The sequence below is a fragment of the Bufo gargarizans genome, chromosome 3 (assembly GCF_014858855.1).
Source record: "Bufo gargarizans isolate SCDJY-AF-19 chromosome 3, ASM1485885v1, whole genome shotgun sequence".
In the NCBI taxonomy this organism is placed as follows: domain Eukaryota; kingdom Metazoa; phylum Chordata; class Amphibia; order Anura; family Bufonidae; genus Bufo; species Bufo gargarizans.
In genome coordinates, this window is record NC_058082.1 from 327640724 (window position 1) to 327663034 (window position 22311).

General features: G+C 41.4%; 1 protein-coding gene across 1 annotated transcript in view; it reads left to right on the plus strand.

The window, feature by feature from the left end:
* The window catches only part of LOC122931568 (protein AATF-like), a 60035-nt gene that overhangs the window by 21955 nt on the left and 15769 nt on the right, over window positions 1–22311 (plus strand). Inside the window, exons 2-3 of the mRNA XM_044285642.1 lie at window positions 988–1179; window positions 12301–12585. Coding sequence (XP_044141577.1) covers window positions 988–1179; window positions 12301–12585 — 477 coding nt within the window. The remainder of the gene's footprint in view (window positions 1–987; window positions 1180–12300; window positions 12586–22311) is intronic.

Sequence of the window (22311 nt, forward strand, 5' to 3'; positions counted from 1 at the left end):
TACAACATGGGAGCATCATTTTTCCAATTTCACTCTATTTGGAATTTTTTTTACAGTCCCCACAACATCGTATGCAATATTAAATGGTTCAATTAGAAAGTACAACTTGTCCCAGAAAAAACAAGTACTGAATGGAAAATAAATTTTTATCCTCAAAGGCAGGAAGTGAAATCTAAAAAGAAAAACGGAAAAACCATCCCAGGGGTGAAGGGGTTCATATTATCAGTCAGGTACAGTGTCGAAAATATTTTTCATCAAACCTCGAATCCGCTCCTATAATGCAAACGATGGTATCCGTTCAGAACGGATCCGTTTGCATTATATTTCAGAAAAAAGTCTAGGTCCAATTTGTAATCGGACGGATCCGTCCAGACTTTCAATGTAAAGTCAATGGGGGACAGATCTGTTTGACATTGCACCATATTGGGTCAACGTCAAATGGATCCGCCCCCATTGACTTACATTGTAAGTCTGCACGGCCAGGAGGACACGAAAACGCTGCAAGCAGCGTTCGGGTGTCCGCCTGCTGAGCGGAGCGGAGGCCAAACGGAGCCATACTGATGCATTCTGAGCGGATCTGCATCCACTCAGAATGCATTGGGGCTGTATGGATCCGTTCGGGGCAGCTTGTGAGAGCCTTCAAACGGAATTCGCAAGCGGAACCCCGAACGCAAGTGTGAAAGTAGCCTTAATTAGATCACAGATTAGACCCCCACCCCCACAAAACCAACCAGACCTCCCAGGAGAAGACCAGGGAGTGGTGCGTACAGAGCCAGCACAAAGCACAATGTATTCACCGCTCCCTGGTCCTGCATTACTAATGAGCACTTCCATAATGTAAGTAATCATTCGGTTTTGCCCCATGAGACATACTAACATCCCTCCCCCTTCCTTTTTGGCGGGAAAAAGTGGCTCTTATGGGTTGAAAAATACAGTAGATCTGAGTTCGGTTAAATAACACTACTTTTTTTTTTTCCCCCCCCGCAGTCACTGCTGCTAAAGTGATCGACAAATTTGATGAAGGTGGAATTGATGATGATGATGATGCAACACAAGGAAACCTAAAGAGAAACTCAGTGACCTACTTATCTGATACGGATAAAAAGTACTTGGGGAAAGCTACATCTCGAAAAGATTTAAAAGCAGAATTGGGAGAGGAGTCGTTCTCAGAAAATTCTGGTGAGTTTTAATTTATTTCAGTACTGCTGTTTGCTTAGTTATAGTTATTTTAAAGTATCCCGGTTTAAATGATTACATTTATTTCTTTTGAAAATAGGATGTCTATCAGCCCTATTAAACCAGACATACTACCTGAGCCCCATCATGCTGATTAAAACTATACCTTTCTTTTGTCGGTACGATGAATAGCTGTGGGGAGCTGCATTTTCTTGTAAATTTTGTTTATTAGTTTTAACAAAGAGAAATACAACTTTTATTAACAGTGCACATGGTTCCGTTCACTAATTGCAATCAAAGCAATAGAATAGCAGTAATCAATCAAGAAGAAAGCATTATTGATATGAAAGTAATAAATATTTCAAATAAGAAAAAAATGCACTGGGCTAATAATTCTAATAAATATACTATGAATAAGCACATATACTCAATCTAATAGTAAGGTACATTATGGCTGAGAAGCTTAACATTTTCTATTCATTTTCGAATGAGCAATTCGAGCACCAAGAGGCGGGGCTGAATTGTCTGAGCACTGCTATGTAACACCCCCTGTGCTCTGAACACTCCCTTCCCATTGATTGACAGGGCTAGACCTTAGGCTGAGGGTAGAGCCCTGTCCAAGAGCTGTGTGCTAGTAATATCATATCACCACGTGTTTTTTTTTGTTTTTGTTTTTTTATATTGCTCATACAGTATCTCACAGAACACCCCTAACTTTTTTGTAAATATTGTATTAGATAGTTTAATGGAACAACACTGAAGAGATGACACTTTGATGCAATGTAAATAAGTCATTGTACAGCTTGTATAATGGTGTAAATTTTGTGAGCCCTCAAAATAACTCAACACACTGCCATTAATGTCTAAACTGCTAGCAAAAAAAAGTGGGTATACCCCTAAGTGAAATTGACCAAATTGTGCCCAATTGGCCATTCCTTCCCGGTATAATGTGACTTGTTATTGTTACAAGGTCTCAGGTGTAAATGAGGAGCAGGTATGTTAAATTTGGTGTTACCCCTATCACACACTCTCATACTGGTCACTGGAAGTTCAACATGGCATCTCAGTGGCAAAGAACTCTGAGGATCTGAAAAAAAGAACTGTTGCTCTACATAAAGATAGACTAGGCTATAAGAAGATTGCCAATACCCCTGAAACTGAGCTTTGGAGATCCTGACACAGACAGGGGTGTAATAACTGCAAATATCTATGCCAATTTATCATTCAAGGAGCAACAGTCCTTGCTCTGTCTCGGAGATCTCCAATTGGAAAGCACAGAGTCTCAGGAGACAGTTTGTGGGCATGATTTCATTTCAACACGACTAATAACAAATACTATCCTATAAAATCCTGTACACCCAGTATGGATGTATTTCAAGAGGTCATTTGAAAAGGAATTATTTAATACACAGTCCTGAATACAAAAAAAGAGAGACACAACTTAAATAAATAAAAAAGACAAGAGGCACTAAAAGAATTGGAGAACAAAACAGATCTTGTATTGAAGATGTCCGACAAGGGAGGTTCAGTGGTGGTGTTAGACAAGGCTTCATATCATCAACAGATTGTTGGGGGTTTTGTCTGACAGCACCCCCTATTGTGTAGGTGGGTGTGTTTGTTTGAACAGGTGTCTGATGCGCTAATGATTAGGTCCTGCCCCTCCTCCCCTCGGGTTGGATGGGGGTTGAGCCTATTTAAGTCTATGGCGGAACAGACACACTGCATATGAATAAAAACTGATTTCTCTGTGTAGCTGTTTTAACATACAGACAAAATAAATGTATAGTTTTTAATCAGCATGATGAGCCCTGCCAGGCAGTATGTATGGTTTTAATAGGGTTGAGCCTGGTGACAGAGACTCTTTAAATGTAGCTTTCAGATGTTTGTTATACAGTGGGGAAAATAAGTATTGATATACTGGCGATTTTGCAGGTTTTCCACCTACAAATAATGGAGCGATCTGTAATTTTTATCGCAGGTACACTTCAACTGTGAGAGGCAATCTTAATTAAAAAGCACCACATGATTTTTAAATAATTAATTTGCATTTTATTGCAGGAAATAAGTATTTGATACAATAGAAAAACAGAAATTAATATTTGGTACAGAAACCTTTTGTTTGCAATTGCACAGCTACCAACCAGCAAGAATTGTGGCTCTCACAGACCTGTTACTTTTTCTTAAGAAGCCCTCCTACTCTGCACTCATTACCTGTATTAATTGCACTTGTTTGAACTCATTACCTTTTATAAAAGGCACCTGTCCACACACTTAGCACAAGCACACACTGTCACCGCCCTTTCAGGATGCCAGAGCGGCAGCGGTGCAGTGTCAGCTGACAACATACAGCGGACACTCTGCTTAAAACAGCTGTTTAACCGCGGTCTGGAAGGGGCTAACTATCGGCCCGATGCTTGAAGGGTTAATGTTCATCCCTATCCTCCTTTATAAAACATTTTTTTGGTTACTTTGCCTTACAAAAAGCGTAATATATAATATAATTCAAAAAAAATTAGCATATTGTGATAAAGTTCATTATTTTCTGTAATGTACTGATAAACATTAGACTTTCATATATTTGATTCATTAAACACAACTGAAGTAGTTCAAGCCTTTTATTGTTTTAATATTGATGATTTTGGCATACAGCTCATGAAAACCCCAAATTCCTATCTAAAAAAATTAGCATATCAGAGACGCAAGACCCAACACTCTGGATGAGCTTAAGGCCGCTATCGAAGCATCCTCGGCCTCCATAACACCTCAGCAGTGCCACAGGCTGATTGCCTCCATGCCACGCCGCATTGAAGCAGTCATTTCTGCAAAAGGATTCCCGACCAAGTATGGAGTGCAGAACTGAACATAATTATTTGAAGGTTGACTTTTTTTGTATTAAAAACACTTTTCTTTTATTGGTCGGATGAAGTATGCCAATTTTGTGAGATAGGAAATTTGGGTTTTCCTGAGCTGTATGCCAAAATCATCAATATTAAAACAATAAAAGGCTTGAACTACTTCAGTTGTGTGTAATGAATCTAAAATATATGAAAGTCTAATGTTTATCAGTACATTACAGAAAATAATGAACTTTATCTCAATATGCAATTTTTTTTTTTAGAAGGACCTGTATACTAGCAGAAGGACCCGGCTTTGCATGGGAATATTTCATTTAATTTTGTCGTTAAAAGATATCGACAGTATCCCCCATAGCAGTGATCTCTACAGTACCACCCTCCTTAACAGTGAACACAACCCCTCACCCCTTAACACTGACCCCCCCCCTCACAGTGCTCCGCCTCTTTAAAATGGGACCTCCACAGCAGCCCATCCCTTTTTGACCTTCATAGCAGCCCGTCTAACAGTGAGTTTCACTGCAACCAACTCCCTTGACATTAACCCCCTCAGGGGCCCACCCCCTTAATAGTGACCTATACAGCACCCTGCCCCTTAACACAGACCTCCATAGGGGGCCGTCCCCTTGTCTGTGACCTCCACTGTTCCCTGCACTCTTAACAGAGACCTCCACAGCACCCGTCTCTTTAACAGTGACTGCCACAGTATCCTGCCCCTTTAACAGTAACATCCACAGTGCCTGCCCCTTAAACAGTGAGCTCCACAGCAGCTGCTTCTTTAATAGTGGCTCCTGCCCTCTTAACAGTGGCCTTCACAGCGCCCTGCCCCTTTTAAGGATAGGGCTGCATGAAGACATATCGTGCAACATTTTGTCGTACCAATGTCGCAGAAAGATGGATGCATGTAGCAGTGTAGTTGTGCCCTATGTGTCGTGCAACTTACTGTCGTTGTGTAGCCCTAGCCTAAAGCTGACCTACAGAAGTAAAGAAAATGGCTGGGTTGTTATGGAAACCTGGAGTAAGACTGCGTGTATGTGGAGACTAAGGGCCTGCAAGCTTCTATTGGCTGATAAGGGACATGTGACCGTGTGTGTGGCAGTTGGGATATGAGTGAAAGACTTGCAAGCTTCTATTGGCTAATGCAGGTAATTTTTTGGGACTATATCAGGAACAGTACGTCCTAGAGAACTGAGACTAGCAGAAGGACCTGGCTTAGCACGGGTATATTTAATCTATTTAATTTAATGTTTGTGTGTCGTTAAGATATTGATGGTATACACCATAACAGTAACCTCTACAGTACCCCACCCCCTTAAGAGTGAACTCCACAGCCCCTCACCCCTTAATACTGACCCTCCCCCACAGTGCCCCGCCTCCTTAAAATGGGACCTCCACAGCAGCCCATCCCCTTAACTTTGACATTCACAGCAGCCTTCCCCTTTAACAGTGAGTTTCACAGCACACCACCCTCTTGACAGTGACCTCTACAGCTGCCCACCCACTTAACAGTGGCCTTTATAGCAATCTACCCCTTAACACTGACCTCCATAGCAGACCATCCCCTTAACTGTGACTCCACAGCAGCCTGCCCCTATGGTTGCCAGAGGTCCAGTTTTATGCCGGACAGTCTGGCATTCAGACTCGCTGTCCTCCGTCTGGCACTGTGCTGTCTGAGTGTGAGCTGCTGGAATAAAGTCCCCTCCCACCCCTGCAGCTGACAGAAGCAGATTTTTTACTTCATGTATTCAATCCCTATCAGCAGAGGAGTGGAATGGGGCGTGTCCTAACTGGATCGGAGTCGTGGCTTAGCGGGACTTGGGGGCGGGGTGTTAAGTCCGTATTTTGAGTGGCCTGAATGGCCAGCCTACCTGCCCCCTGAACTGTGACCTCCACAGCACTCTTCTCTGCGAAGGACCTGCGAGCTTCTATTGGCTGATAATGGACATGTGACCGTGTGTATAGCAGACGAGCTTCTGTTGGAGGTCATTTTTAGGGAATATCTCAGGAACGGTACGTAGACCCACTTTAAAACCTTCCCAGACACCTGATGTACCTGTGTGCCAAGTTTGGTGAAGATCAGTCCAGTCGTTGGGTCGCGCATAAAGAACAGACACATATCCATACAGACAGAAACTCGTGGATATAAAAAGTCTACACACCCGTGTTTAAAATGTCAGGTTTCTGTGCTGTAAAAAAATGAGACAAAGATAAATTTATTTCAGAACTTTTTCCACCTTTTTAATGTGATCTATAAACTGTACCACTCAATTGAAAAACAAACTGAAAAGCAAACTGTAATCTTTAGGTAGAGGGAAGAAAAAATATAAAAATAAAATATGGTTGCATAATGTGCACACCCTTAATACTTTGTTGAAGCACCTTTTGATTGTATTGCATCTATCAGCATGGCACATCTTTAACTCTTTAACATCTTCTTTGCAAAAACACTCCAAATCTGTCAGATTGCGAGGGCATCTCCTGTACACGGCCCTCATTTTCGGATCACCCCACAGATTTTCAATTGGATTCAGGTCTGGGCTCTGGCTGGGCCATTCCAAAACTTTAATCTTCTTCTGGTGAAGCCATTCCTTTGTTGCTTTGGATGTATGCTTTGGGTTGTTGTCATGCTGAAAGATGAAGTTCCTCTTCATGTTCAGCTTTCTAGCAGAAGCCTGAAGGTTTTGTGCCAATATTGACTGGTATTTGGAACTGTTCATAATTCCCTTTAGTTTAACTAAGGCCCCAGTTCCAGCTAAGGAAAAAACAGCCCTTCAAAGCATGATGCTGCCACCACCATGCTTCACTGTGGGCATGGTGTTCTTTTGGTGATGTGCAGTGTTTTTGCGCCAAACATATCTTTTGGAATTTATGGCCAAAAAGTTTAACCTTGGTTTCATCAAACTAGAACACCTTTTCCCACATGCTTTTGGGAGACTCCAGATGTGTTTTTGCAAAATGTAGCCTAGCTTGGATGTTTTTCTTCGTAAGAAAAATCTTTCGTCTTGCCACTCTAAGAGAACCATTTTTCTTTACTGCTTAAAGGGGCGGGCACAGTGGAGGTCACTGTTGTTAAAGGGGCGGGCACAGTGGAGGTCACTGTTAAAGGGGCGGGCACAGTGGAGGTCACTGTTAAAGGGGCGGGCACAGTGGAGGTCACTGTTAAAGGGGCGGGCACAGTGGAGGTCACTGTTATTAAAGGGGCGGGCACAGTGGAGGTCACTGTTAAAGGGGTGGGCACAGTGGAGGTCACTGTTGTTAAAGGGGTGGGCACAGTGGAGGTCACTGTTAAGGGGCGGGCACAGTGGAGGTCACTGTTAAAGGGGCGGGCACAGTGGAGGTCACTGTTAAGGGGCGGGGCACAGTGGAGGTCACTGTTAAAGGGGCGGGCACTGTGGAGGTCACTGTTGTTAAAGGGCGGCCACTGTGGAGGTCACTGTGTTAAAGGGGCGGCCACTGTGGAGGTCACTGTTGTTAAAGGGGCGGCCACTGTGGAGGTCACTGTTGTTAAAGGGGCGGCCACTGTGGAGGTCACTGTTGTTAAAGGGGCGGCCACTGTGGAGGTCACTGTTGTTAAAGGGGCGGCACTGTGGAGGTCACTGTTGTTAAAGGGGCGGCCACTGTGGAGGTCACTGTTGTTAAAGGGGCGGCCACTGTGGAGGTCACTGTTGTTAAAGGGGCGGCCACTGTGGAGGTCACTGTTGTTAAAGGGGCGGCCACTGTGGAGGTCACTGTTGTTAAAGGGGCGGCCACTGTGGAGGTCACTGTTGTTAAAGGGGCGGCCACTGTGGAGGTCACTGTTGTTAAAGGGACGGCCACTGTGGAGGTCACTGTTAACCCCTTAAGGGGACGGCCACTGTGGAGGTCACTGTTAACCCGTTAAGGGGACGGCCACTGTGGAGGTCACTGTTAACCCCTTAAGGGGACGGCCATTTTTTTTTGTAAATCTGAGCAGTGTAACTTTATGTATGAATAACTTTAAAGTGCTTTTACTTATCCAGGCCATTCTGAGATTTTGTTTTTTTTTCGTCAACATATTGTACTTCATGACACTGGTAAAATGGAGTAAAAAAAAAATACAAAAAATGTGGAAAATTTTTGGGTTGCTCTATATTAAATTTTTCTGAGGCAAGGTTACCAAAAATTGAAATTCTGTAATTTCATCTCCATTTGCCATAAACTGTTAAGGAACACCTAAAGGGTTAATAAAGTTTGTAAAATCAGTTTTGAATACCTTGAGGAGTGTAGTTTCTTAGATGGGGTCACTTTTTTGAGTTTCTACTCTAGGGGTGCATCAGGGGTTCTTCAAATAGGACATGGTGCCAAAAAAAATGCCATCAAAATATGCCTTCCAGAAACCATATGGCGTTCCTTTCCTTCTGTGCCCTGCCGTTTGGTCATACAGGAGTTTACGACCATATATGCGGTTTTTCTGTAAACTGCAGAATCGGGGTAATAAATATTACGTTTTGTTTGGCTGTTTTTTTATTTTATTTATTTAGGTTTTACACTATTATCCTTTTTTAAACCAAAAAAAACAAAACATTTTAGTATCTCCATAGTCTGAGTCCGTATTTTTTATTTGATTTTTTTTTTTTAGTTTTTAGCCGATTTTGTAGGGGCTCATATTTTGCGGTATGAGAGGACTGTTTTATTGGTGCTATTTTGGGGGGGGGCATATGACTTTTTGATCGCTTGCAATTACACTTTTTGTGGAAGCCAAGTGAAACATAAAGTGCAATAGTGCTAGTATATATACATATTGTAATTAATCATCCCATAAACAATGTTACAATTCATTATTTTCCAAACCACATCTCAATGTGAATAGAGACAGATGGTGCTCAATACATGTTCAACAGCAATCCATATATCATACCTGTTATTCATATACTCAAAGTGATAACATAATAAAGTGCATGGTGCATTAAAAACATAGATATTAAAAAAAATACCTTGCTGGGGCATTAAAACTGTATTTCATTTGGCAAATAAGGGAGATAAAAAGTCATCTTAAGTTGTGGTACTGGTACGCTATATACCCCAGCAAGGTATTTTTTTATATCTATGTTTTTAATGCACCATGCATTTTATTATGTTATCACTATGAGTATATGAATTCTATGTTTAATATCACAGGTATGATATATGGATTGCTGTTGAACATGTATTGAGCGCCATCTGTCTCTGTTCACATTGAGATGTGGTTTGGAAAATAATGAATTGTAACATTGTTAAAGGGGGAGTGCACGCTTTTTATGGGATGATTAATTAGCTTTAATTAATTACAATATGTATATATACTAGCACTATTGCACTTTGTTTCACTTGGCTTGAGAAAGGTTCTGAGAGCAAACCGAAACGTTGCTATATGATGTGTGAATAAATGGCAAATTTTTTCATCTTTCAAGGAGTGCTGAGGAATTTTATTATTTGTTCATCCTGAATCGAGGGATTACCGCTGCCTGGCTTTTTATGGATTTCTCTCTCTATATCTATATCCACTCGCCTAAAGAATTATTAGGAACCCCATACTAATACGGTGTTGGACCCCCTTTTGCCTTCAGAACTGCCTTAATTCGACGTGGCATTGATTCAACAAGGTGCTGATAGCAATCTTTAGAAATGTTGGCCCATATTGATAGGATAGCATCTTGCAGTTGATGGAGATTTGAGGGACGCACATCCAGAGCACGAAGCTCCCGTTCCACCACATCCCAAAGATGCTCTATTGGATTGGGATCTGGTGACTGTGGGGGCCATTTTAGTACAGTGAACTCATTGTCATGTTCAAGAAACCAATTTGAAATGATTGGAGCTTTGTGACATGGTGCATTATCCTGCTGGAAGTAGCCATCAGAGGATGGGTACATGGTGGTCATGAAGGGATGGACATGGTCAGATACAATGCTGAGGTAGCCCGTGGCATTTAAACTGTGGCCAATTGGCACTAAGGGGCCTAAAGTGTGCCCAGAAAACATCCCCCACACCATTGCACCACCACCACCACCACCAGCCTGCACAGTGGTAACAAGGCATGATGGGTACATGTTCTCATTCTGTTTACGCCAAATTCGGACTCTTCTGTTGAGACATTCAAAAGGTAATCAAGACTCATCAGACCAGGCAACTTTTTTCCAGTCTTCAACAGTCCAATTTTGGTGAGCTTGTGCAAATTGTAGCCTCTTTTTCCTATTTGTAGTGGAGATGAGTGGTACCCGGTGGGGTCTTCTGCTGTCGTAGCCCACCTTTCTTTCCCATTCTGACATTCAGTTTGGAGTTCAGGAGATTGTCTTGACCAGGACCACAACCCTACATGCATTGAAGCAACTGCCATGTCATTGGTTGACTAGATAATCGCATTAATGTGAAATAGGACAGGTGTTCCTAATAATTCTTTAGGTGAGTGTGTGTGTGTGTGTATATGTATATGTGTGTGTGTATATATATATATATATATATATATATATATATATATATATATATATATATATATATATATATATATATATATATAATTTTTCATTCTTTTTATAAGGCAAGCTAGCCAAAAAATTGCTTTTCTGCCACAGTTCTCATTAGTTTTTTTTACAGTGTTCATCTGACATAGTAGATAATGTGATATATGTTTATAGAGCAGGTCGTAATGATGCGGCAATACCTAATAATAAGTACATTTTTTTTTGTTTTGTATTTACACAAATCTTTTTTAGAAAAAAAAAAAAAATCAGGTTTTGTTTCCATTTTCTAAAAGCTTTTTTTTTTTTGCCGATTGTCTTAGGTAGGGTCTCACTTTTTGCTGGAAGAGATGATGGTTTGATTGGTACAATTTTGGGGCACATATATTTTATTTTACGCTTTTTTGGCCCCCCCTTTTTTTTTTTTTTTTTTTTTTTTTTTTTTTTTAACGGCGTTCACCAGACGGGTTAGATCACATACTATATAGGTTGTTATGGACACAACGATGCCTAATATGTTCTTTTTTTTCACAATAAGAGCATTTAAAAAAAAAAAAAAATCGTTTGTTTCCATTTTCTGAAAGCCATATTTATTTTTAATTTTTGGGCGATTGTCTTGGGTAGGGTATAATTTTTTGAGGGGTGAGATGACTGTTTGGTACCATTATGGGGCACATATGACTTTTTGATTGCTTGGTATTACACTTTTTGTGATGTAATGTGATAAAAAAATAGATTTTATTGGCACATTTTTTTTTATTTACATTTTTTTTATGGTGTTCACCAGATGGGTTGGATCACATGCAATTTTTATAGAGCAGTTACGAACATGACAATACCTAATATGTGCATTTTATAAACTTTACTTTTATTCAATAAAAGCATGTTTGAAAAAAATGTTTGTCTCCATTATATGAAAGCAATATTTTTTTTATTTTTTGGGGAAAATTGGCTTATGTCGCGGCTCATTTTTTGTGGCATGAGGTCACAGTTTGATTGGTGCTAATTTTGTATACATATGACTTTTTTTGATCACTTTTTATACCATTTCTGAGGGCATGTTAAGCAAAGCTGATACCAGTAAACAAAAAAGTGCAATTTTCCATAGCCTTTAATGTAATTAAAGAGGACCTGTCACCACAAAATGCAGTGCGATCTGAAAGCACCATGTTATAGAGCAGGAGCAGAGTGATATGTTTGTGGGAAAGGGTTCAGTAAAACCTGTGATTTTTTTACATTTGTCTTTTTTTTTGAAAAATCCTCCTTAAAAAAGGAAAAATCCTCCTTAAACTTAACCTGTGAGTCCAGGCGTTTCCAGGATCCTCTTCATGGTCACGTGACTGCTCCTGCAGCATTTTCAGGGCTTGTGGTCCAAGCCCATCTTCTTCTCTTCCTTTCTGAATCCGAAGATGGCACGCCATCACTGACCTTAGTGCTTCCTGTCAACCTTCCTTGTTCCTAACGCTTGCACATTAGGATAACACTATTGCCCATGTGCTGGGACTGCCGGCTGTCTTGTCACTGTATCGGCTTTAGTATTAAGCCTGTACTTTACCGAGTCATGCACATTACAATCTTAAGTACTATGAATGTCACATGATGGATTTTACAGTGGAATTTTGGGTTTGAAATGAAGGACGTGGCTGCCGGTGGGTTTTCGGTGAAATTTTATTGTGGATTGCAGAAGCCACTGCAGAATAATTTTATTTATTTTTTTCAGTTTTATTTCTTGTCACTAATTTCTAGTGTCCCTTTTAATCATGCATTTCTATTAAGGAATTTTAAATTTAACTTAGTTTTTTTTTTTGTATTAATAGATGAGGATTTATCCCACGAGGAGGACTATGATGAAAAAATATTAAGTGATGATGGAATAGATGAAGAAAAGGCTAACTCTGAGGAAGATGATGATTTTGATGAAGAGGAGGAGGAGGATGCTGATGGTAGTATTTACGGTGCACAACAGAATACCGATGAAGATGAGACTGCAGACCAGAAAGGCTTAGACGGGTCACAGTTTCGAGATGATGCTGTACAAACATTCTCTAAAGCAAAGGTGTCAGCAGATGTTGCTAAAGGACAAGGAATTAAGAACCAAAATGGTGAGCAAACATTTCTCTGTTTAGGGTACTTTCACACTTGCGGCGGAGTGATCCGGTAAGCAGTTCAGTCGCCGGCAATCTGCATGCAAACGGAAAGCATTTGTAGACGGATCCGGATGCGGATCAGTCTTGCAAATGCATTGCAAGAACGGATCCGTCTCTCCGTTTGTGATCCAGAGAAACAGATCCGTTATACATTGTTTTCACATTTTTAACGGTCTGCGCATATGCAGACTGAAAGGACGGTTTCGGCATTGCAGTATTTTGAATGCCAGATCTGGCACTAATACATTTCTATGGAAATAAATGCCGGCATTCAGGCAAGCGTTTATTTTTGGGCCGGAGATAAAACCGTAACATGCTGCGGTATTATCTCCACCATGAACAGTCAAAATGACTGAACTCGAAGACCACCTGATGCATCCTGAATGGGTTGTTCTCCATTCAGAATGCATGGGGATAAAAGTGATCAGTTCTTTTCCGGTATAGAGCCCCTAAGATGGAACTCTGTCGGAAAATGAAAAACGCTAGTGTGAAAGTACCCTAATATTGCTTAAAGTTAAGTTGTCCTTTTTTGAGGTAGTTATATATTGTGTTCATCCATCTAAAAAAATAAAAATAGATGTATAGCGCATTGACTTGCACAGACTGTGAGATACCCATGTACGGATAAGAGCAGCACTGCACTGACTACATGCACTGGCACACAATTTATTTCATGCTGGTATGAGCAAGAGGGTTTTCTCATATACACTGGAGATCAAAATTAGAAAACAATTTATGAACACTTTATTTTTTTTTTCATAAATAATGTGTTCTTCCTTGTCAACCGTTGAAGGAATTCTTCTTGTTGCTTTACCATGCTACTAGAACAGTGTTTTACAAAATAACCGAGGCACTTCAACCAAAAACTTTTATTTTGCAGAACATGACTCAAATTCAAAATAGAGAACACCAATCTCTGTAACACAGAGATTCCAACTACATTCTCTAAAGGTGTGAATTAATTGTATGGAAGGCAGCGTGGCATGAAAACATAATTATAATTCGTCTTGATCAATAAAAAACACAAACAATAGACCCTAATATAGTTCCCTATCTAAATTAGTCCCACTGATTACCCTTAGAAAATCATGATTCTTACATTGTTTAATACACACCATAATCCTGTCGCTAACATTTTGATAATGAAGTACAATTATGTAATATATACTGGATCCTTTATATAAAAAATTAAAGGCAAAATTATGTAAAAAATAGATGAAAATACGTCCTCGTATGATTTTTCCATATGAATAAATTGATAACTAGATATACATATGTCTCTCCAATGATGATATATTGATAACTAATTGAGTAAAATTACGTCCTGCTTGTATATAGTTCCTTTATATATAGTGTTTAAACGGAACCAGTCACCCCCCAAAACCACCCCAAGCCGCCAGCAGTGTGTTTCTGATGATGCCTTTCTTCCTGAAGGCAGATGCAGCAAAAGTACTGAAAACGTTGTTTTATCCCCTGCCCGGCGTGCTTCTCCACACATGCTTGTAGTCAAGGAGGCGGCGGCCAGTCACTAACCACGCCCCCTTCCCTGCCCCTTCGCTGTGAGCGACAGCCGAACTCTTGTGCATAAGTGCTGTCAGTCGCAGGGAAGGGGGCGTGGTTACCGTGACTGGCCGCTGCCGCCTTGACTTCAAGCATGTGTGGAGAAGCGCAGGGGATAAAACAACGTTTTCAGAACTTTTGCTGCATCTGCCTTCAGGAAGAAAGGCATCATCAGAAACACACTGCTGGGGTGGTTTTGGGAGGTGACAGGTTCCCTTTAAATTCCATACTGATAGATTTATGTATGAAATAAATCAATGTGTCTCATTTCAATTATGTGACAGTTGTGTTTCAATTCATGGGTAATAGTTGATAAATGCTGTAGAAATATTGTTACTACATTACCGCTCCAAGGAAATGCTTCTTGTGTGCCAGATGAGCCCTGCCTGTGAAAGCTTTGGCATGTCTGTGGCTGGGATGGTAGTATATAGAAGAGAGTGTGGTAGTAGTAAAAGCCACACCTGCCTTTACATTAGAGATGATATATCATCACAACACCAGATTGTCTTCACCAAACGCATTTCAGAGCTGACATGCTCCTTCAGTGGTTAGGATTATCAGCTCTAATGTAACTACAGGTGTGGCTTTTACTACTACCACACTCTCTTCCATATACTACCATCCCAGCCACAGACATGCCGAAGCTTTCACATGCAGTGAAAGCAAAACAGGGCGCTTACCAAGCAGAAGACCGAGGCCAATCGAAGAACAACCCCCAACCACGAGCGATACCACGTGGGACGCTGGGAGAACAGGGGCAGGCAAGCAGCTGTAGTACGGCAGCCCCACACTGAAAGGGGCTGGGGACAAAATGAATGAGGGCTCATCTGGCGCACATAAGATGCATTTCCTTGGAGCGGTAATGTAGTGACAATATTTCTACAGCATTTATAAACTATTACCCGTGAATTGAAACACAATTGTTACATAATTGAAATGAGACACAGATTTATATATCAAATAAATCAATCAATATGGAATTTAAACACTATATATAAAGGAACCGTATACAAGCAGGACGTAATTTTACTCATCAATTAGTTATCAATATATCATCATTGGAGAGACATATGTAGATCTATATATCAATTCATTCATACGAAATCTGGTACTGCTGCTATAAAAATGTGTGTGTGTGTGTGTGTGTATTTATATATATAAAAATGGGGTATATAGTCCCACCCCTTATTACATCACAATGTAATGAATTAGCAAACATAGACCATAAAGTGCAATTAGTGCATATATAAAAAAGCGCAAATAGTGCATATATAAAAAAGCAGGCTATAAATATAAGGGTCATATACATCAGTATCAAAATACAATACTGGTGTGTACAAAATACATAATAAAGTGAAACAAATATGGCATAAAAGTGTATTAATCAATTAGTACAGACCAGGTGCACAATTAGTGGGAGGGGCGAGAAGATATGATGCTGCCAAAGGGAGGGGGGAGCGACGACATACCCGGTGTCACTATACGTGCCCCACATGTCCAATACCGCCACGTCCGGCGTTCGGATGGAGGCAGTACGCAGGCGCTGAGTCGCATGAAAATCATGCTGTAGCTTCCTCTGATGACGTAGCCGGGACATGCGCGCAAGTGTGGAGAAGCTTCGTCAGCCATCTTGCAAGTGGTACAGATCCTTACATATGAAACACAGCGCAGACACTAAATCGCATCGGAGATGCGATATAGTGAATTATTCTCACATATAACAGCGAGAGTATGCGCATAGCAAAAAAACAAGAGAAGTACACTTAATCAGCCATCACACAGAAAATAAAAATTAAAAGAATACATTTGCCTCACTAATGTGTGTGCGCATAGCCTAGTGTTAGACCAGACAGCACAACCCGGAAAAATGCAGCGTCCCTTATCGTGTACCCATGAGGGACAGAGGAGAGAATGTAGCTAATAAAAGATACAGCTCACCTCACGGATAGACAATATGTAAAAATGTGCGCGGCGGATTCCGCAGCGGACAAATAACATAGAGGCCAACATTCCCCAATGGGGACACCTTCAACATGGGACACACAATAGGTGGCATAATATAGCAGACATAGCTGAAAAAGTGTAAACGAAGCAGAAACCGCCATATATACTGAATGGAAATATGTAGGCAAATACGGAACACAACGGGTACGTCCTACTTCTCCAGCCCGCAGCATCATGCTTATCTGTGAAGATAAAATAAAAAAACAATCAATAATAATAAAAATGACTTAATAGTGTTCATAGTACACTATGTAACACCAAAGAGGAGTCACATATCGCATAGTCAACAATGTAGGGCAAACTACTCTTCTAAGCATATATCCCCGGATTGTAGTCCACATTGAGCCCGTTGGGTCTCAAACTATTAAGGGTGTAGATCCAAAACAGCTCCCTTTTTCTAAGGATCGCCACCCTGTTGCCCCCACGTCTTGGCATGGGTATATGGTCAATGGCCCAACACTTAAGATCTTTTTCGGAGTGTTGACGCTCCGTGAAATGTTTGGCAACAGGGAGGTCCTTTCTTTTTTTGCGTATGGACAATCAATGATTGTTCAACCGCGTTTTGAGGTCCGTCGACGTTTCACCCATGTACAATAATTTACACGGACAAATAAAGACATAAATGACAAAATTAGAATTGCATGTAAGGTGAAATCGAATCGGGTATGAAACTCCAGTGATAGGGTGGACAAAAGCACTACCCTTGCCCATATACTTGCAGTCAGTACATCCAAGGCAGGGAAAGCTGCCCTTGCCATGTATAGTAAAGGTGGTTTGAACGGACTTGGACCTAGGTCCAATATCAGCTCTGACAAGTTGGTCACGTAGGTTTCTGGACCTGCAGTAAGAAAAGAGGGGAGGAGATCTAAATTCTAAGATCTCACTGTGACAGCCACCCAGAATCCCCCAATGTCGCCTAATAATGCGATTGATGTCCTTGCTTTGTTCCATGTATTTGGAGATAAAGGGAATACGAGTGGTAGACCTATCAGACGCCCCTCTCCAAAATACTGCTCCTATCCAGGCTGCGGACCCTATGTTTATGGGAAACTCCCCCCCCTCTTTTCTTACTGCAGGTCTAGAAACCTACGTGACCAACTTGTCAGAGCTGATATTGGACCTAGGTCCAAGTCCGTTCAAACCACCTTTACTATACATGGCAAGGGCAGCTTTCCCTGCCTTGGATGTACTGACTGCAAGTATATGGGCAAGGGTAGTGCTTTTGTCCACCCTATCACTGGAGTTTCATACCCGATTCGATTTCACCTTACATGCAATTCTAATTTTGTCATTTATGTCTTTATTTGTCCGTGTAAATTATTGTACATGGGTGAAACGTCGACGGACCTCAAAACGCGGTTGAACAATCATTGATTGTCCATACGCAAAAAAAGAAAGGACCTCCCTGTTGCCAAACATTTCACGGAGCGTCAACACTCCGAAAAAGATCTTAAGTGTTGGGCCATTGACCATATACCCATGCCAAGACGTGGGGGCAACAGGGTGGCGATCCTTAGAAAAAGGGAGCTGTTTTGGATCTACACCCTTAATAGTTTGAGACCCAATGGGCTCAATGTGGACTACAATCCGGGGATATATGCTTAGAAGAGTAGTTTGCCCTACATTGTTGTCTATGCGATATGTGACTCTTCTTTGGTGTTACATAGTGTACTATGAACACTATTAAGCCATGTTTATTATTATTATTGATTGTTTTTTTATTTTATCTTCACAGATAAGCATGATGCTGCGGGCTGGAGAAGTGGGACGTACCCGTTGTGTTCCGTATTTGCCTACATATTTCCATTCAGTATATATGGCGGTTTCTGCTTCGTTTACACTTTTTCAGCTATGTCTGCTATATTATGCCACCTATTGTGTGTCCCATATTGAAGGTGTCCCCATTGGGGAATGTTGGCCTCTATGTTATTTGTCCGCTGCGGAATCCGCTGCGCACATTTTTACATATTGTCTATCCGTGAGGTGAGCTGTATCTTTTTATTAGCTACATTCTCTCCTCTGTCCCTCATGGGTACACGATAAGGGACGCTGCATTTTTCCGGGTTGCGCTGTCTGGTCTAACACTAGGCTATGCGCACACACATTAGTGAGGCAAATGTATTCTTTTAATTTTTATTTATTTTCTGTGTGATGGCTGATTAAGTGTACTTCTCTTGTTTTTTCGCTATGCGCATACTCTCGCTGTTATATGTGAGAATAATTCACTATATCGCATCGCCGATGCGATTTAGTGTCTGCGCTGTGTTTCATATGTAAGGATCTGTACCACTTGCAAGATGGCCGACGAAGCTTCTCCACACTTGCGCGCATGTCCCGGCTACGTCATCAGAGGAAGCTACAGCATGATTTTCATGCGACTCAGCGCCTGCGTACTGCCTCCATCCGAACGCCGGACGTGGCGGTATTGGACATGTGCGGCACGTTTAGTGACACCGGGTATGTCGTCGCTCCCCCCCTCCCTTTGGCAGCATCATATCTTCTCGCCCCTCCCACTAATTGTGCACCTGGTCTGTACTAATTGATTAATACACTTTTATGCCATATTTGTTTCACTTTATTATGTATTTTGTACACACCAGTATTGTATTTTGATACTGATGTATATGACCCTTATATTTATAGCCTGCTTTTTTATATATGCACTATTTGCGCTTTTTTATATATGCACTAATTGCACTTTATGGTCTATGTTTGCTAATTCATTACATTGTGATGTAATAAGGGGTGGGACTATATATACCCCATTTTTACACTGTGTTCATTGCTTGAAAAAGGCTCTTGTATGAGCTGAAATGTTGCCATCCACATGGGTGAATAAACACCATTAATTTTTATTTGGAGTGCTGTCCGTTTTTCATCTGTATTAAGACGGGGTTAGCTGCTACATCCCTGGACCTAGCACCCACCTTGTTTTTCCAGTGCCGCCATTATTTTCTAGATAGATAGATATATATATGTATATATGTATATATATATATATATATATATATATATATATATATATATATATATATATATATAATTTTGCCTTTTCATTTTTTGCTTTTATCAACTTTTTTTTATATACAGGATCCAGTTTATATTATGTAATTGTACTTCATTATCAAAATGGTAGCGACATGATTATGGTGTATATTAACCAATGTAAGAATCATGATTTTCAAAGGGTAATCAGTGGGACTAATTTAGATGGTTAATTAACTATATTAGGGTCTTGTAACAGCCACCCAGGTTGTGATCAGGGTGTATGCCGTCACAGACATCTTTTTCCCGGCGAGAGGCTGTGCTGCAGAGTATTCCTGATATCCCATCCGCTGTATCCTTGTAGAAAGGGAGAAGTGGAGCTCTTAAAGGGAACCTGTCACCTGGATTTTGGGTATAGAGCTGAGGACATGGGTTGCTAGATGGCCGCTAGCACATCCGCAATATCCATTCCCCATAGCTCTCTGTGCTTTTATTGTGTAAAAAAAACGATTTGATACATATGCAAAATAACCTGAGATGAGTCCTGTATGTGAGAGGAGTCAAATTTGCATATGTATCAAATCGTTTTTTTTACACAATAAAAGCACACAGAGCTATGGGGAATGGATATAGCGGATGTGCTAGTGGCCATCTAGCAGCCCATGTCCTCAGCTCTATACACAAAATCCCGGTGACAGGTCCTCTTTAATCACTAGCTCTTTTAAAAGGAACCTTTCACCTGGAAAAACATTGTGAACTAAGTATCATAACATATACAGTGGCGCCCAGGGATCTCATTGCACTTACTATTATCCCTGGGAGGCGCTCCGTTCTCCCGTTATGTCCTCTGGAATCTTCGCTCAGTAGGTTATAGTAGGCGGAGACTGCCCTTGTTCTGCTGGGCGTCTCCTCCTCCTAGGCTGTAGCGCTGGCCAATCGCAGCGCAGAGCTCCCAGCCTGGGAGGAGGAAAAACTCCCATGCTGTGAGCTCTGCGCTGCGATTGGTCAGCGCTACAGCCTAGGAGGAGGAGACGACCAGCAGAACAAGGGCATAATCCGCCTACTATAACCAAGAGTCCTAAGTCTCTGCCTATTATAACCTACTGAGCGAAGATACCGGAGTACATAACGGGAGAACGGAGCGGCTCCCAGGGATAATAGTAAGTGCAGTGAGATCCCTGGGCGCCGCTGTATGTCATACTTGGTTCACAATGTTTTTCCAGGTAAGAGGTCCTCTTTAATCACTAGCTCTATTAAAAGGAACCTGTCACCGGGATTTTGTGTAATTTTTTTTTCCAGGTGAAAGGTCCTCTTTAAGCTGGAAGCAGATACCCTTCAAAAACGAGAGAGGCTACATTTGAGGCTTAAGCAGGACTGCTTTAATGACCACACAAGCATTGCCTTTTATACACATTTTCCAACAAGGTTACCAGCCAGGTATACCTTGTGGGGAACTGAGGACATAAACATAGCAGCCAATCATTTACAGTTTAAACACCCCCATTCATCACTGTACATTCCTCCCCTCTGCTTGGAAGATAATTGAGTTAATTGTGGTATCAGCTTAATTATTTCTAAGCGAACAATATACTTTTTAACACATTTCTGTAACTCTAAAACTATACATTCAACAAACCCAATGGCCATTGCCTGTGACACACTTAACAAACCCAATGGCCATTGCCTGTGACACACTTGACAAACCCAATGGGCATTGCCCGTGACACACTTGACAAACCCAATGGGCATTGCCCGTGACACACTTGACAAACCCAATGGGCATTGCCCGTGACACACTTGACAAACCCAATGGGCATTGCCCGTGACACACTTGACAAACCCAATGGGCATTGCCCGTGACACACTTGACAAACCCAATGGGCATTGCCCGTGACACACTTGACAAACCCAATGGGCATTGCCCGTGACACACTTGACAAACCCAATGGGCATTGCCCGTGACACACTTAACAAACCCAATGGGCATTGCCTGTGACACACTTAACAAACCCAATGGGCATTGCCCGTGACACACTTAACAAACCCAATGGGCATTGCCCGTGACACACTTAACCAAATAAAAGAAATTAATCCAGGGGGTTTATACAAGGTTACAGTCTGTGGTACACGCCATAACAGGGCTTCCGCTCCGCTACAGGTATATGGTTTGTTTTTATAAAATAAATGATCCATTGATCAAGACGCATTATAATTATATTTCCATTCCACATCTGAGGATAGAGTGCCTTCCATACAATGAATTCACATTATTCTAGGTATTATATTGGCAGTGGGTGCGCCGAGAATAGCACATCTTATTCCTAGGAAGGTTGAGCCACTGTGGCTGAATATTAGTACATTATTTTCTGAAGGTTAGGGTCCATGCACACATTTGCAACTTGGGGCCGGATCCATTCCACAATTTTGCGGAATGGGTGGGGGCCCATTCATTGTCAACTGGGCCGGAACAGATGCAGACAGCACACTATGTTTTCCGCATTTCTGGATCCGCAATTCCTTCCCCCCCAACCAACCACCCCCCCCCCCACCCCCACCCCCCCCCCTAAATTTTTTTTTTTTTTAACATGTATTCTTGTCCGCAACTGCGGACAAGGAAAGGCATTTTCTATTATAGCGCCAGCGATGTGCGGTCCGCAAAATGCGGAACGCACATTGCTGGTGTCTGTTTTGCAGATCCACGGACCACAAAACTCTAGGCTTTTGCTTCGAATGACTTCAGCACATGACATCATTAAAGTGTAACTGCCATTTCACTACCAAAAATGAAATTCCTGTGATGCTGAAGGGAAGAGATTCATGAAGCTGCATTTTTCAGCTAATTTTACCTTTTTGATGTCTGTATTCAGCCCTTAGCAACAATATTTCTCTGTGCCTCTATTTCAGCACCTTCCTCTACTGCTCTTCCTGTGATGTTTGCCCTTTCTTGAGGCTATCCTGTATTTCCCTCACTTCCCATAAGCACTCATATGAACTAGCAGGACCAATCAGAACGCAGAAAACTTTCCACAGTACCCAGAGCAGTGTGTAACCTCACAAACAGCTAACCAGAGACAAGCACTGCAATTACATTAAATCAGTAAGAATTTCTTTTAACCTCTTAATAGCCAGCTG